The following is a 16,859-nucleotide window of genomic DNA, read 5'->3' as shown; positions in this document are numbered from 1 at the left end:
CCCTCACTCGATAAACCCTGACACCAATTCCACAAGATTCCTGATTTTATTGCCTCTGTGACGTTGACCCTTTCTTTCTTTACTTTCCTCCCTGTAGTCGTCCCTGACCTGGGAGAAGAGGCTGAGTTTGGGTTCATCGGCTCCCAGTAACATCTGCGCCGCACCGGAGGAGCAGGCGCCCACACGCCGCAAGGAGAGCAACATCCTGGAGGGACTCAGGAAGCTCCAGAGGAGGAAACACAGGAGCTCCTCGTGCTCATCCAGGGTCTCAAGGTCCGGTGAAAAAGACTGCATGAACTCCAATGAGGGCATCTACTCCCTGGGGGTCAAGAGCACTGGCAAAGGGGTTTCCAAGCCCACGCAGGAGGGGAGGCCCTCTGCTGCGGGGGCCAAGAAGTTCTCGTATGATTCTGATGATGCAGACGATGAACTGGCACATTCCGGCCGTGGAGATAACATCCCCACCAAGGACGGGTGGTTTTACTGTAAGAGACGCTCCCGCAGCATCTCAGAGAGCTTATGCAGCTGGGAGGGGCTCCAGGACAGTGGAGGGGGGGGTGACTCAGGTCCCGTGGCTACGAAGCAGCCCCCGGGTTATGACTCCAAAGAGCATCCTGAGAAACTCATGAGCTTCATCAACAGTTTCCTCCCTGAGGGAGGGCGGACGTCAGCTTTTTCTAGACCAACCAAGCTGCACTACAAGCCCCCGGATCCCGAGGGTCCACACCACCTCTCTGACGTGGACGACCCAGAGGAGCTCACCTCTGAGTCCAGTGACGTCCACATGTCCTTCAGCCGGCCACCAGCGCAGGCAGAGAGGGACTCCAAGAGGCTGTCGAGGGACGCTGCCAAGCTGCTGGTCCAGCAGTGTTTGAGACGAGAGCAGGGACGCACCCAGTCTGCGGACGGGAGGCCGCGACCCTTCAGCCTGATCAAGGAGCCCAAGGTGACCACACACACTCAGTCTGAAGAAAGTATCCTGGCCATATTCGACGCAGAAGGAGAGCCCATTGAACTCTGTTCTCAGAGACTCACAGCAGGTGCTGGGTCTCGACAGGACGTGCAAGGTGGCAAAGCGGTTGCTGATTACACGGAGCTGGTGCCACAAGAGAGACCAACGCGGCAGACGGCAGCAAACACAAGGAACTACAGCGTTCTGGAGTCTCCAGAAAAACCCTCAGAGTATCAGCTCAGGACGAGGAGGACGAGCAGAGAGGGCAGCGCAGAGAGGTTATCCATGCAGCTGACTCCACAGCGGAAGCTTATCAAACCCACGAGCAGCCGAGCCAGCAAGGGCCTCTCGATCCCCCCCATGACTGACACTTCCAGTCCGAAGTGCGGCGGCTCAAAGATCCCAGGTCGTAACAAACCCTCTGCGTCCCCGCTGAGACTGTCCAAGGGCTGCACCGCCGAACAGAGTAACTCAGGGCCCTCTGGTCAGGAGAAGCCCACCTCCTCTTCCACACTCAAAATCTCCAGGTTCATCAAGACGTCAGGAAACTCTTCACAGAGCCCGAAGGCGCTGAACTCCAAACTTCCCAACAGGGCCGAGTGGAGTAAGGCCGCCTCCTCCTCCGCAGGTTCCCCGCTCCTGTCGAGGAGGCACCTGGACTACGCTGACAACGTCGAGCAGCCGACCAGAGACAAACACTGTGAAACCAGCAAAAACAAACTCAGGTCCCCTTCTCCTCCCCCTCCCCCGGGCCGCACCACCTCCTTACTCATCAGACCAAACTACGAAGGGTCGCCTCAAGCACATAAACCGGGCGCAGCTCAACAATCCACACCCACCTCTGTGAGGGGCCCTCCCCCAAGTTACCACACCTCTCTCTTACCAAATATGCAAAGTACTCTGCCCATCAAGGATAAAGACTGTTTAGACCTGGATGCCGGCTACGGGACTGCACTTTCACCTCAGAAACTGGTCGACAAAACCAGTCAGCACCTTCAGAAGTCCCCCGCCACGACTCAGACATCGACGAAAGGCACTTCCAAGCGAATGACCACGAAAGACTACCTCCCTCCTGCGAACTCAGGGTGTGCTCCGGAGCCCGAAACTGCACCTAAAGGCTCAAAGAATGTCCCTCCTCCCTACAGCGCCCTCAGAGGCTCCGCGCTCCAGAACTCGTTTGCGAGTAAACGAGCATCAACCCATGAAAATGTGCATCACTCGGTGCAGAAGGCGTCTATTAGTTTACCTATAGCGTTTCAGGAAACCCCTCAAAGTAAGACGGAGCCGCCGGCTGTCGTCAGCCCACCCAGCGCAGTCATGATGTCGCCCAACTCAGCGGAAAAAGCCTCAAAGACTCGAATCCCGATGGGGTTTAAAGCGTTTTTAAAATCTCCCCCCAGCCATAAAAATAGTCTGTCTGTAGCAGGAAAGCAAGAGAAAGATCATATCAACTCAGTCTCCAAGGAAACAGTGACTTCAAATGCCTCGACGCAGTGTGACAGCGTGCAGCCGGCGTACGCTATTGATTCCCCCTCCAAGATGCCCATGACAGAGGGGAAAGGGGACGTCCAGAGAAGGTTACAGGAGGAGGCAGCTGCTGAGGAGGGGGATGTTTGCGACAAGGGGAAAAGGAGCAGTCAACTTTTCTCCAGATCCATATCTGTCACCACCAAACCTCATCTAAAGCCGGCCCTGGGGATGAACGGAGCCAAAGCCCGCAGCCAGAGTTTCAGCACCAACTACATCGAGAAGCCCACCATCAACGCCCTCGATGTGCCAGGAAAGATCCGAACGCAGATCATCACCAACTCAGGGGAACGCGGGAACTCCCTCTCCAGGCAGAGCTCCCTGGAGGTGCCCAGTGTCGGGTCAGCGGAGAGCCCGGTCCACTCTCCCAGGAGCCGGCTGAGCCACTACGGCGGCATGACGGGGTCAAACAGTCAGAACGTTCTTCCTGAGAGAAACTCAAAGTCAGGCCCTAAAGGTGAAGGGTCGCCGGGCGCAGGGAAAGGCGAGGCCATCACCTCACCTTCTCAGAAGGAGGCGCGTAGCCTACCCATCAGCGACAGTACCGGTTTCAACAACATCCGCAAGCCGGCAAAAGTGGCCTCTCATCCACAGTTTCAGCCTCCGTCCTCTTGTGTGTACAGCTCAGAAAACCCTGTGCGGGAGACGGTCGGCATAGCAACCACCGCTAATGAGCAAGACTTCAGCAGGGAAGTCAAACCTCAGACAGACTCGCCAAACAAACCCACAGATGTGGAGGAGAAAAAAGGCAGCCCCACGACCTGCACTATCGAGGAGAAAGTCATGATGGGAATCGAGGAGAACCTGCAGAAATGTCAAGAGCAGGGGAAGGTCGGCGCCAGCGAGGCCAAACAGAAGACCGGGCCCTCGCTGGCAAACTGGTTCGGCCTCCGCAAGAGCAAACTCCCGGCGCTGGGCGGCAAGAAGGCGGACGCCCCCAAGGGGAAGGAGGAGAAGAAAGAGCTGAAGATCGGATCGGTGCTCGGAGGGAAACAGATGAAGTCTGACAAGAAGAAGGACAAGAAGAAGAACGAGGAGGCGCAGACTCTGTCCGAGATGAACAATAAGCTCAGCTCCATCATGGACCACTGCAACAATCAGATGGGTCAGATCGCCAGTCAGATCCAGTGCTCGACGGCGTTCATCGGCAAAGACCAGTTCGTGAAGGAGCTTCTCGGCAGGTGTGTGAAACAGATCCAACGCTGAGCTGATCAGTTTGACAGTAGAACCAAGAATGATGTGGATTTTAAAATTACTAAAACAGTAAATACACATATCTTTCATGTAAAGATATAAATACACATTTTTATTCTATGAAATGAAGGTTTTTGTGTCAGTTAACAGATGAATCAGTTAAAAACAACTAGATTTTTTCTATCAAATGAAGTTGGAGCCCTCGCTGCTCTAGAGCTGTGCTCGGAGAAAGTGATAAACAGCGGCAGCAGCAGCATCTGTCTGTTTGAGTTACGACTCCACAGTGAGCTGCTGCTGCTGCTGCAGCGGCGTCCACACACACATCGTCACTTAGAGCATCTCCACGTTCCAGCGACTCGCACAATCACAACCGACAGGTTCGTATCCGAACAATCGCAGGAGGGGAAGCAGCTTGTTACACGGCTGACGTGTGACATATAAGTAGGGAAGTCGTCAGAAAAATAAATACTCAAGTAAATGATACCTGAAAAATCGACCCTACGTAATAGAAAACAAATGTTTTTTCCTCGCAGGACGGCTGTGAAGGGCAACTCGGTGTCTGCACCGCCGCCGCCGGGAGGGTCCACGCCCAAGAAGCACGGCGACATGGAGATCTGTCCAGATACGGCTGTGAGTGTCTCTCCGTCCAGCTCGGCCTGCTGCTGTCTCGTCTCTGTTTGCACACACATGCAGATCCCCACAGGTTTCCACACTTCAACTCTGTGTGCGTGTTCTCTAACAAACCCACGACGCGGCAGCACATCCCCCGAAGGCCCCCCATCGATTCACATTGTTTTCTGACTCAGCCGACGATTCATCGGCTACTTTTTCATTAAGCAGCCGAGCCCGGTGTTGTTGTTGTTGTTTCCACAAGGCTGAGGGCTTTTAGGCTGCTTCTCCCACAGCCCATCAGGCCATGCGTGTTACACAAAATCAAATCAGGCTTCTCTCTGCAGCGTCTTTACCTTCACTTTGCAGGAAAGACGCTCAAATTATGACCTTGAGGGGTTTATTTTTTCTTTAGCATTATTATCTGTCAGTCAAACGGCCTGAAAATGGCTGAGAGGCTGAAAAAAAAGAAAGTGAAAGGCGGCGAGCGACAAAGAGAAAGTCTCGCCACCTAATGTAGGACATTTAATCCGGACGATGTTGGAATTCGATAACATGGAGGAGGCCCTTATCGCAGCCACTCAATTCGACAAAGCTGCCATTTAATGCCGTCCGCCGAGCCGACGCTCTGTCCCCTCCCCACAGAGATACAACAAAAGAGCGGCACTTTATGATACAAGCTCCTCTCGCACCACCCCAAAACGGCCTTTTTTTTTTTTTAAATAACCCAATTAAATTCAGGCAGGAGGGAACGACAATCACCTCGGCTCCTTTTGAGCGAAATACGACAAAGCTCATCTGGAAAGAAACACAGGAATCTGTCGTTAGTGCAGCCGATTCTTTCAATCTGGCTTTTCTTCTGCAAATTAGCTCAAAAGAGATAATATAACTCATAAAAGATACTTATTTGTATTGTATATCATGGTGTTTTGAGATTTTACTGGTCAAAGGTCACTACAATGACGGGTGTACATCCACAGGGCTGTACTTCTAGTGCTGCATCATGGGATTTGATATCCACTCTTTGACGTGTGCGTTGTTGTTGATGTTCCAGACCCTGCTCATGACTCAGAGGATCAACCTGCGAGCGGAGAACGACGACGCACACATCCAGGACACAGCTTGTCAGGATCACATGATCGGTAAGCTCCTGATTTACCGTCGGGACGTTTTCCACAACAACAAATCATCTGCTGCACAACTTCTTTTTCTTTTTCTTTTTTTTTAACCAACTTCTGACCCGTGCCTCAAGTTCACGTTGTCTGTTTGAAATCGCTGCGGCTCGTATTTACCTCTGCCGGTGAAAACCTATTTGTCTTTTTTCATCTCACTTACGAAGAAGCTGTCACCGGCACATCAGGCGTCCAGCGGTGCAGCGGAGCATTAACGTTTACAGTTGTGATTTCCTGACGTGTCTGACAACTCAATTCCTCCCTGCCAGACGTGTGTTCACTGTGGGGAAATGGCAGCGGCCCGCGAACGCCGGTCGCCGTCATGTGATTGATGTGTGTCGTACGATGCCTGAGCAGCTGAGGAAGTGAATCAAGCAGTGAGATGGGATGATGATTGTTGTTATAGCAGCGGAAGGAACCTGCCCGTTGTAGTATGTAACAGAGCGAGTGGGTGGAGAGGGCGTAGCTGCTGCTCAGTGGATGTGCAGCAGCAGCAGCAGGTTTGTCATGAAGCTCCAGAGTCGTGAAGTGAGATGAGCTGAGAGGGATTCGTCTTCTCACACGAGGCCGCTCTCCGCTGCTCTTTCTTATATCGTAGCTTTAAGATGATGGAATCGAGGAATGGAGGATTTCTTTAGTGTTATAGGTCAATAAATACAATAAAAAAAGACGTGAAATAACTTAAATGCACAAATATCTGCAGGGTCTCAACAAAACAAAATCACAATAAGCTATTTTTTTAGCTGTAAAAGTAGTTTATTTTATCATGAGTTTGATTCTACTCAAAATATACCAACAGTGGGGATTGCGGCAAATTTTAAATGGACTCAAACTTCTCATCTTCCACTTCTCAGGCTCAGTGTGTTGGAGGAAATAATCTCCACAGAACCAGAAACAAACTCTCAGCCTGACTCGTTCTCCTCATTTTGAAGATTCAGCTCAGAAGCAGCCGAACTAATCGCATCGTTACAAGACAGAGTTCCGGCCTGAGCCTCTTTTCACGGCGCTCGTGTCGCGCCGGAGTCACGGTGGCCAAAAATAAAACGCTTAATTGTCCCAGTGTTCCGATTATCTGGCTGCTCCCTTTATATTCTGCCAGCGAGGCACTTCCACGCTGAGTGAATTCAATGTTTCATAAAGGTTCCTGCTCCTCAGCTTTGGTGTCACGTCTCTCTAAAGCGCAGCAGTGGACAAACACATCAATCATGGAAATAGTTTACGTCCAGGAAGTTTATGATGCAAACAAATTCACACTCAAGTTATGGAGGCAGACTTTTAAGTTCCCTCTGGTGACTTATCGTATATTAGGAGAACTTTTTAATGGTCCAAAGTAGAGAAGAGCTTTAATACCTCTGCAGGGGGGTTGATGATATCGATGATCAAAATGAAGACCAAAATATCCAGGACACAAACCAAAGACACTGTTATTATATCATCAAGTGACTAATTAAAAACCAAACCAGAGAAATACCTCAAATCACAGAAACTATCTTTGAGAAACTTTCATTTAATGTGCTCATATCGTTTATCTTTATTTACAGTCGATAAAAAACACATTTACTTCAAAACCTACTTTCTAAGAATTAGATTTGGGGATTTAAAAGTAAGTAGAAAACAAAAAGAAAGTGTGATACCAGTAAAAATGTGACTTTGTGTTATTAGCGTCAGTTTTCCTCGTGTTTCCTCCTGAACGTTGACACAGGAATATCTCGTCCACGAGGTTACGCCGGTTATTGATGACTCTCTCTCCTCCCTTCGACACCTCCTGGTCGCACGAAGCCAATTTCACGCGGTGCAGGAAACCGCCCCCCCCCCGCTCGCTCCCCTCGAACCCTGCAGGTTGTAAACAGGAGTGATAGGGAGCTCGTGAAAAACTAGATTATGTCCAGTTGCCGTTGCCTCCGGGGGGGATTACTGGGGACCTTGTTATGGTTTGGTCATAGAGGGTGTTTTGAGCTGCCAGGCTGGGCATTCAATTATACAGCTGTGTAATCTATGGCGCTCTCCGCCTTTCTCTTCCACTCACTCATAAATAAAGCCCCGGACGACCCCGTGCAGATATGTGCACATGCAACAGACCATCTGTGCAGCGAACCAGCTTCACGTGCACGCCCCAACACTGACGACTCATTCTGACATTAATGACACAGCGTGAGCTCTTTGAACAACTTCCTTAAACCCCCTCATCGGTGAATAAATTGATGGTCGGCTGCAGATTGGCGCCGAGAGACGAGCCCGGTTTATCCAAAGAGAAAACGGATCAATAGCTTCGGCTTCAGGCCCGAGTGTAAATGTTTTTTTTTTTTAGGGATAAACTGATTCTGAAAATGTGCCTGTTGTTTGTTTGTGTTGAATTCCCCTCAAAATTCAGAGAAAAGTTTTTATTCATAGAGGGAAACGCTGGTGAGGAGAGAGAGTGTTTGTTCCTTCCATCGAGACAAAGCTGCACAGTTGAGAAGCCGAGCCTGTCAATATCGATCCTCCTACACAAAAACAGGAATAAAAACACACGCTGGTCGGCTTCCAGAGTTTTTAGCTTACCAGTATTTTAACTGCAGAGGATTCATCATCTCTGAGGGAGCAGTGGGAGATGCAGAATAATGGCTCGCAACTTCAGCCAAAGCAAAACAAACAAAACAAGTTACCCACCAGTAAAAACTGGCGTCTGTAACTGCCGGTCATTAACAATCACAGTTACAAGGACCTGAGCCGTCCATCTGTTCCAGTCCACGATCTGCAGACTCCTGGTTTCTGAACAACGTCCATCTGCTGCTCCTCGCCATCCTCGCGCTGGATTACTTCCCAGCATGCACTCTGAGGAGACGGGTTTCGGCCCTTTTGTGTTTTCATTGCAGCAGGGTTTTTTGTGCAGGTGACACTTCTGCAAAGTTTCTGAATGTTTCAAATATAAACACTTGTCTTTTCTCTCTTCTCCTGCCGGCTCCGTGTTGACCCTGCTACAGACGCGCTCTTTACTCACAACCCCTTCCGATGCATGTAAATCCGAGCCCTCCTTTTCTCCTCCGCTGTCGTTGTTCCCTGCTTCTCCCCGACATCACACTCCTCTCCCTGTCACTTCAGGCTCCGGCTGTCAGATGAGAACCCTGGACAGCGGCATCGGCACCTTCCCCCTCCCCGATTCCGTCACCCGGGCCAGCGGCCGCCACATCCCCAAATCTGAATCCAGCCCCGAGGGGGTGACCGCCGGCTCGTCCAAGCTCGACCTGGAGCCTCCCTCTTCTCACCCAGACCCCTCTCACCCCGACGTGAAAGTGCCTTCCCTCCCAAAAACCCGCCTGCATGCCCCCACTAGCATGGGTCACTCCCTGTCCGACCCCACTGTGACCTGCAGCAGCGACGCCCCCCCGGACGCCCAGAGCCGACTGCCCAAACTCGCAGCTTCAGGTGAGTCAGGAGCGACGTTAACAATCTCAACCTGTGACTCATCCCTTTAAACAGATTCTGCATGTGAATATACAGAATCAGTAGCGAGGGATTTGAGCAGCTTTGGTTTATTAAAGACGTCATGTAATGATTGGCCTTTTTGTTAGTTTCTGTGGATTTAGAAAATAGCAGATGCTTGTTTCTTTGTCTGAAATGGAACTGGAAAGAACAGGACATCCAGATGTTCCTCAGTCACTGTCCTGTCTGCTTCAGCTGTTTATTTAGTTTTTGATTTGGTTTCCTGAGTCGAGGCCGAGGAGGAAAACAACCTGAAGTGTTTGTCTGAACATGTGACTGTCGTCGTGTTATTATCTCAGAGCCTTGAAATCCTCACACAGCTCGTTTAGAAAGTATTTAAACGTCAACACACTTCCACTCAGGCAGGCGAGAGGAGGTTTGCTTTGTTCTCCTCCTGATTTGAAGAACCCTGTTTGTTCTGAAGCTGATGTGTCGACACTGACGTCCGCCGCTCGGCCCAGATGACGAAGCAAATCCTCGTGTCCTCACAGAAAGCAGCCCTCTGCCGTCGGCCCCCGAGGAAACTAACAAACGCAATTAGACGAGCGTGTCAGCACAGCCAAAGATCATAAAGCGCCGTCTGCCCCGGTGTTGATGCACAGCAGAGCGGTGGTGGGTGAGGCGCAGTCAGATGGCTGATTACAGCTACAGTAACACACGGGGATGAGGGATCACACCCGGGGATTTGTGCTTCCAGGACATTAGCCTGAGTCCATTTCACCTCGAGGCTCTGCAGAGGCAGCACTTTGAGTCACAGCTGCTCCTGTCCAGACTCCACCGAGGACCAGGTAGATGAGAAGAGACAGTTTTCATCACTTCTTTATGTAGAAGCACAAAGATAAGAGAAGCCAGCTGAAGGTGAAAGGTCTTTTATTGTCTCCATGCAGACTTTTCAGATCAGTGGCCAAACGCAGCCTGTTATCGTAACGCAGCTGAATTCTGAGAGACAATTAAAGCGGCGTCTGTCTGAGGCGGCGGCCGGCGGAGAGGCGTGGAAGTCACGGCTCTGAACAGTGACGGCGTGGACGCCATGAATGTTTGATGGCTGGGATATTGTGCCGCTCCTCTCATATATGCAGAGAGATGGTTGTGAAGGAGGCTGAGAGGGTTTCAGCCGAATGCATCTGCTCGTCCCGCGTTTCATCAGGCTGTCGATTGTCACTGCGCAAGAATTCAAATGATGTTTTCCTCCATATGCATGACACCACAAGGCCGTGTGTGTGTGTGTGTGTGTGTGTGTGTGTGTGTGTGTGTGTGTGTGTGGTTTACTGTGCACGTCCATGACTCATTTCTCTTTTGTCTCTTTCTCCTGAAAGACGCCGTCAGGACGAAGAGGTCGAGTCTTTGTGTTCCACCGAGCAACGACTCCACAGACGACAAAGAGAAAGACACCGAGAGGAAGATGAAAAACAAGGACTACGATATTCCTGGTGTAAGTTCTCTACAAGAACAGGTTTACAAGATGAAAGGAGACACTGAGTCACTGCACCTGGTTCAAAAAGGCATAAACCACACAATGAACCAATCAGAGGGTCGTCTCCCATTTTAAGTTGTTCAGAAAATACATCAGTTTCCTCAGACTGTCCATTGAAATGAGAAATAAAGTTTTATTTATGAGGGTAAAGTGACAAACTTTAGTGTGAGTTTTTACAGATGTTTAAAAACGACTTTGTCTTTGCTCACAGGATCGAGTTCTGCGAGTGTGCACGTACTCGGGCGGCAGCAGCAGCGACACCGAGACCGAGCTGGAGGAGAGCGGCAGCGCTCTGGGCTCGCCACAGCGGACCCTCGTCCACAGAACCAAGAGGAGCGACTCAGGTTGGAAACTTTTAAACGAAACTTCCCGTCGTCGTCAGCTTCAGGTCGTTTATAATTTCACATTCTTATTTTCTCCTCTGACAAATTCCCCCCCCGTGTGCAGTGGAGCCGAACGAGGAGACGCTGACGAGGAGCGGCGTGGAGAAGCCGCTGTCCATCATGGACTTCTACCCACACGACGTGTTCTCCCACCTGGAGCTGGACGGCAGGAGGATGTCTCAGTACAACCTGCTGCACAAAGAGTCGTCGCTGGACGGGAAAGCAGGAGACCGACTCAGTGTGAGTATTACCACACGTGTGACGTGTACTGGTTATTGTGACGTGACACTTCTCCTTGAAGTTTGTTAGAGGAAAACTTTGATGCAGCATTTTGAAGTTTTGACGTCAGTTCTTATTGATTGTTTTGCCTCGTTCTACCATCTGAAGGAGATAATGCAGTGTGGCCTGAATCAGTTTGCTCATTTCACGGAGGCCAAATCACAATCCAGGCAGCTCTCAGGTGGAGGTTTCTGCAGCCTCACACAAAAAAAAACCCAAGTAACAAAGAAAACAGCTGGAAAACATCTGGAACAGCTCTGATCTTTCCACAGCAGAGTTTAGATCCGGCCTCCTGCTGCTCCACAGGCTCCGCCCCTCGCCTGAGTGATCATTTTCCTTCAGCAGAAACATTAAGATGAATAAATGAAGCTACAATGTCGACTCCACCTCTGAAACTCTGAACTCTGAGGTTCTCTCCTCCGTTAGAATTGTTTGCAGATTTTCATAGGAGTAGAAAAACGCCCTAATTGCTTTCGATCGCCGCGCCCCCTCGTGTCAGCAGGTATTTGCCTACAAGTATTTAACGCTGCTGAATGACAAATGAGGATCAGAGAGCATGAAATGGCCTCCAGCCGGCCAACACGGCTCCTGGGGACGGACTCTCCAACGCTGCTGCTGCTGCTGCTGCCGCCCCCCCGACACCCACCCTCATACAAAAATCCATAATCTGAAAAAAAGGAAAAGAGGCTCTGACTCAACACGAGTTCAAAAACAACCGAGTGTGAGAGGAGGAGGAGGAGGAGGAGAAGAAGAGATCACATCTGAATAATTTCTAATACATTAACAACCAATTGATTAGAATAATGATGTCGTTCAACAGGACCGGAGCGTCTCCACTTCCTCTCTTTGTGCAAAGAAGACAAACATCCAGGAGAGAAGCTGCCATCTTGTGCCTCTGCGACCGGGGGGGCTGTGGTATCAATTTATAATGGACCAGGCACAACAAGCTCCGTTCACCTTCAGTGAATTCTGTGTTTCAGAGGACGAATCACTTGAGCACACGCTGAAGGAACCTGTGTTTAAACCTACACTGTGATTTCACGGCACTCGATACAGTTTCTCATATTCTGGAGAATATTGAGTCTTTATTTCATATCTTCACAGAAAAGGATTTGAAGGTATTTTACAGTTTAACCCTGAACTTTGTTATGAATAAGAAGAAAACACAAATAGAGGAACTTGAGTTTAGAAATTAAACTATTTTGATTCAAAATGAACTCGACTTCAGGAAACATGAGAAACATCCGTCTGCGTTTCAAAGAAAAAAGACTTTAAAGGCTCAATTAAAGCCCAAACAATATAAAGATAAAACTTCCTCCGAACAATCGACTGAGCCGATTGGTTGTCCAGTTTCATTTCCCTCTGAAGTGGATCTCAACTCTGACTCCAAGCTGAGCAGCAGCTGTAATGATGGATGACGCCTGTTGAACCCGTTTACCCTGCGTGGTTCTCCTGAAGAAGACGATCCATCTGCGTGTCGTCGCCTCTTCACCCGCCTCCTACCTGCGCCGCCAGCTTTCGACTCCAGGGACGTTGTCATTGGCCGCAGTTTGGGCAAGTTCTCGTGGTCGGTAGCGGGCCGGTGTCAGCGGCCGGTGATTTAAGCTCTTTTAATAACCTTTCACAAACACTCAGGAGAGTGATGTAAAGCTCAGCGGCTCCCATCAGAGCCCTCACAGCCCGCGCTGGCCTCCCATTCATCATCCTGACAGCACCTGACAGCCCTGCTAACGGCGGCCCCCGCCCCCTTCGCCTCCTATCCTCTCCTCCGTCTCACTCTCTCTTTCTCCCGCGTGTCCTCCCTCGTCTTCCTCTCTATTTCCGCACAACTCTCTCCGTCTGCTCTTCATACTTCACTTCTCTCGCTTCTCTTTTAAACAGATTCCTCACGTTTGTTTTTTTTCCTTTCCTTGAATTCCTTTTCACAGACTAACTTCTCTCCCTCGCTCTCTGTTTCCTCTTCTGTTTCTCCTGCTCGGCTGCAGGAGAACAACATGAGAACGTAGACTCCTGTGTTCGTGCTCCTCCAATCAGCATGTGCAGCGTCTCCTCTGGAGCCGTAATAGCTTGTTACCTCGGGCGATGATTACATGCAGAGGGAACGTTTCAGCTGTGATTTGAAACGGGGCCAGTGGATAAAGACACAACCGCAACAATATGACAGCAGAAATAAATATCAGCAGCAGGAATAGAAGCTCCACGGATTGATGGTGCTGAGGAGTCGAGAGGAACCAGGAAATCATCTGGGACAATAAAACGTATTTCATTTGAATCAGTAAAGAAAGTGTAGGTTGAGAGAGGGTTTGTAACGAGCCTCTGCAGCGAGCAGCTCGTCACTGAGATGTGACGCAGACTCACTGATTCGGCCCCTCGTGTTCTCCAGCTCTCACCGAGACGTCCGCCTGCAGCCTCCGAGCGCAGCCATCATTTTTTGGGCCGAGCTCGCAGGGGAGGGTTCGATCTGCTGGTAATTGTGTTCCTCCGAAAATCAAATCCAATCAGCGACAACTCAGCCGTCCTTTCTTCTTACCTCCTGTTTCCCGAGCCGAAGGAGACACAGAGGAAGACGCTTTCTCACCGTCGCACACATCTGGTGATTACTGATCCCCATCACGCTCTCAGCCAGAAACACAACAACTTTAACGTCTGTGTTGTGAAGCTGCAGCTGATCTGAATTCAGCAGCTGCAGAGTCCTGCTCAACATTTCATGTGGGAGTCACTTCTCACCTGTGGGCACATCTCGTCCTTCGCACGTCCACGGGTTTCTGCTGAGAGAGGTCACCTGGGTTCACATTAATGGAGCTCGGTGGGATTTCAAGGCGTGAGGTTGATTCTGCAGCAAAACACGACGTGACGTGATGAGGAAACAACACAATGAGGAGTGTTGCATTAGTATTTGGATCGTGAGGAACCTCAGAGCTGCGTCCCACGTTTCTGTGATCCTGAGTCGCTGTGGGTCGGTGTCTCACGGGGAGATAACGCCTCGCAGCAAGATGCTAAACCGTCCGTGTTTCCCCAGAGGCAGCTTGAACCCTGCGGCTCCTCCTCAGTGCACCGACCTGCAGAAACACCTGAAGGGCTGGAGTGGAGGCTGAGGGTTTAGTTTCAGCCTCTGAGGAGGTGTTTGCCGCTGATTGCCACGGTAACCGTCTCCCCGAGGGGCAGTTTGAGGAAAAACTCAAAGAGTCGTCACCACATAAACAACAAGGGACTATTTTTAGGTCTGTGTGTTGTTTCATTAGCCGTAAAGAAGCAGTTGGTAAACACCGACCTTTGCACCTTCGTCTAATCGCTGCGGAGCCTGAAGGCGGGAGACCAACACGCTCCGACTTCCTCTGGAGATGAAACCACAATAAGTACAATACAAAACAATAAAATCATTTTTCAATCATCCTACTTTCTAAACTGCTGCGACACGTGGTGGCTCTGGTCGCTCAGGATGAAACGAGTCGTGCTAATTGAAGCAGCGTTCACAGAAACCAGCTGCAGCGCTTCCCCTGAGTGAAACCGTCCTGATGACGCTGATCTATAAAACAGACGAAAAGAAATAATGCACAGTTAATATAACGGGGAGAGCGGGTGAGCCCGGACGCCCCGAGGTGCCCGTCTGCCAACACCCAGGATGCACATTAGGTCCTGGAGCGTGATAAACATCTAGATCAGTGTCGTGCGTCTTATTGCTTTGCAGCACGACGCGGTGCAGAGTCAGACGTGCACAGTAAATATCCAGCTGAGACTGAGTATTGTTTCTCTTTCTCCGCAGAAGGAGATCCCCCTGGAGAAAACGCCGGCCGGTGCCAACCAGCCCAGCTCCCTGGACTTCTCCTTGGAGTCCCTGAACAAGCTGAACCACAGCAGCTCCGGCGGCGGCGGCGGCGTTGGCCTCTATCCCGACACCAGCGGCCACAGAGGCGTCTGCCAGGCAGATGCAGGGAGGAGCACGGAGGACTGCAGCAGAGTGGACGAGCCCTCGTCCTCCAGCTTCTCCAGCAAGGCCCCCGGCTCCCTGAGCGACTCGCTGTACGACAGCTTCTCCTCCTGCACCAGTCAGGGATCCAATGACGTGTAGGGCCTCAGGTCTGGTTTCACAGACTCCCAGTTCTCCTCCTCTTCCTCCTGAGATTCCATGAAGTGATGGGTTGGAGGCCGGCGGGCGGACCGAGGCGTCGTTCTCCAGCTGCGACCTCTGGACACACAACACGAAGCACTTAGCGGACACGAGGACACGAGGACGAACCAGGACTGTAGCTCGTCCGGGTGCCGTGGACTGGACAGCGATACACAACGTTCCCCTTGTTCCCCGACGCCGGGGAACCTCTTATCATTGCACTGTAACAGGAACTGGACAAAGTGTGTGAGGAGAGCAAAGAGAGTTACTAGCAAGCAGTGATGAAGCAACACTGACGGATCAACCCGGGGCTCATTTGATGTTTTGCTGCTAAGTTCATCGCCCGCAACTCCGAATAAAAAAAAACCTGGTTCTTCTTCTTTTTAAAAAGCAATATTTTCTACAAATCAACTTCTGCTCATCTTATGAACCCGTTGCCAATCTCGTCTCTCGTGTGTGAGCGACAGGAAACCAGTGAATAAAGCTCCTCGAGCGTCGTCTCACATCAACACGGCTCAGTTTCCACAGCTCTGCTCTCGCCACGACGACGCAGACGCAGCGCGTTGCGTTTCCACGCGGTACTTTAACGCTGTCTTTGAATGAAACACAGGTACAACACACGACTTTGGCTCGAGTGTCGTAGTTCGTAGCTCAGGGAACAAACTGGACTCGTGTAGATTGTAAAAAATTCAGCCGTCAGGAAAACACCAACACAACTCAAGTCGTCTTTTCCTTTTGGGATTTTTATATTTGAGATGAAAGTTTCCACTCAGTCTGTCGTAGAGAACCTGAACTCTCCAAACCTCAGTTCATAGCTGTATATTATGTTGTACATACAAATGACTATAAGTTAATATCAGAATGGGGCATTGCTGATGGATATATGCAAATGAGACAATAAAAAAAGAAAAAGATGTAAATCGTTTGCCGATCTCTCGACCGAGCTTTTATTTGAACTCTGCTGTTTGTTAAGGAATTCTTTTTAAAACGTCACGATAATAATAAAAGTCTTTATTTTGACCAATAAGAGCTAATACTCAAATATTTTATCACTTTATTTTAAGGACATATTTTGAACCTTAGGCTGACGCTTCGCCAAATTTCTACCTGGACTTTGAGCAGCTGGTGCTAATCATGGGAGCGACTGTGTGTTTTCTATGAAACTGTTAATATTGTATGAAGAGAGTCTGCACAGGACTTGTGTATTTTTCTAGATGTCCAGTATTTATACCCACATTTTGTACTGTGTGTCGGGACTGTAGTGTGACTGTCACCTGTCTCCTCCATGTCCCTGCTTCCTGTGTCAAGAGAAATGGCTGCCAGCAGTGTTACTTTATGATTATTAATATTATTATTATTATTATTATTATTATTACTGTGTGCAATTCTGTCTGTTACACTAGACTTTAATGCTATATTTTATGTAACTATTTCCTAAATAAATATGAGAAACTATTTCCTATTGCAACCTGCAGTGTGTGTGTGCGTGTGTGTGTGTGTGTGTGTGTGTGTGCGCGCACCCCCGGGGGCACCGTGTGTAATCACACTGTGTCAGCCGGAGATGAGGCGCGTGAGGCGGCTCCAGCTCGGCTCCAGTCCCGCTCTCAGGCCGCTGCACCGCGGAGGGATCCATCAGGCCCCTGACGCGCAATTACGTGCGTGAATCTGATGGAAATGAGTTTGTACGCGGATGATTCGT

General features: G+C 50.1%; 1 protein-coding gene across 8 annotated transcripts in view; it reads left to right on the top strand.

The window, feature by feature from the left end:
- The window catches only part of LOC117773855 (nck-associated protein 5-like), a 105,616-nt gene extending 89,942 nt beyond the window's left edge, over positions 1-15,674 (top strand). For 6 of the 8 annotated variants that reach the window (XM_034605626.1, XM_034605634.1, XM_034605676.1 and 3 more), the window contains 8 exons: positions 98-3,660; positions 4,207-4,303; positions 5,337-5,424; positions 8,536-8,859; positions 10,233-10,348; positions 10,602-10,734; positions 10,838-11,013; positions 14,816-15,674. In XM_034605626.1, coding sequence (XP_034461517.1) covers positions 98-3,660; positions 4,207-4,303; positions 5,337-5,424; positions 8,536-8,859; positions 10,233-10,348; positions 10,602-10,734; positions 10,838-11,013; positions 14,816-15,121 — 4,803 coding nt within the window. In that variant the 3' untranslated portion in view covers positions 15,122-15,674. The remainder of the gene's footprint in view (positions 1-97; positions 3,661-4,206; positions 4,304-5,336; positions 5,425-8,535; positions 8,860-10,232; positions 10,349-10,601; positions 10,735-10,837; positions 11,014-14,815) is intronic. The other 2 variants (XM_034605645.1, XM_034605654.1) reach the window with 2 other exon arrangements.
- Positions 15,675-16,859: the final 1,185 nt, after the last annotated feature.

The sequence above is a fragment of the Hippoglossus hippoglossus genome, chromosome 2, assembly GCF_009819705.1.
Source record: "Hippoglossus hippoglossus isolate fHipHip1 chromosome 2, fHipHip1.pri, whole genome shotgun sequence".
NCBI lineage: Eukaryota > Metazoa > Chordata > Actinopteri > Pleuronectiformes > Pleuronectidae > Hippoglossus > Hippoglossus hippoglossus.
Note: the sequence above shows the minus strand (reverse complement) of the source record. Positions and strands in the feature narration are given on the sequence as shown.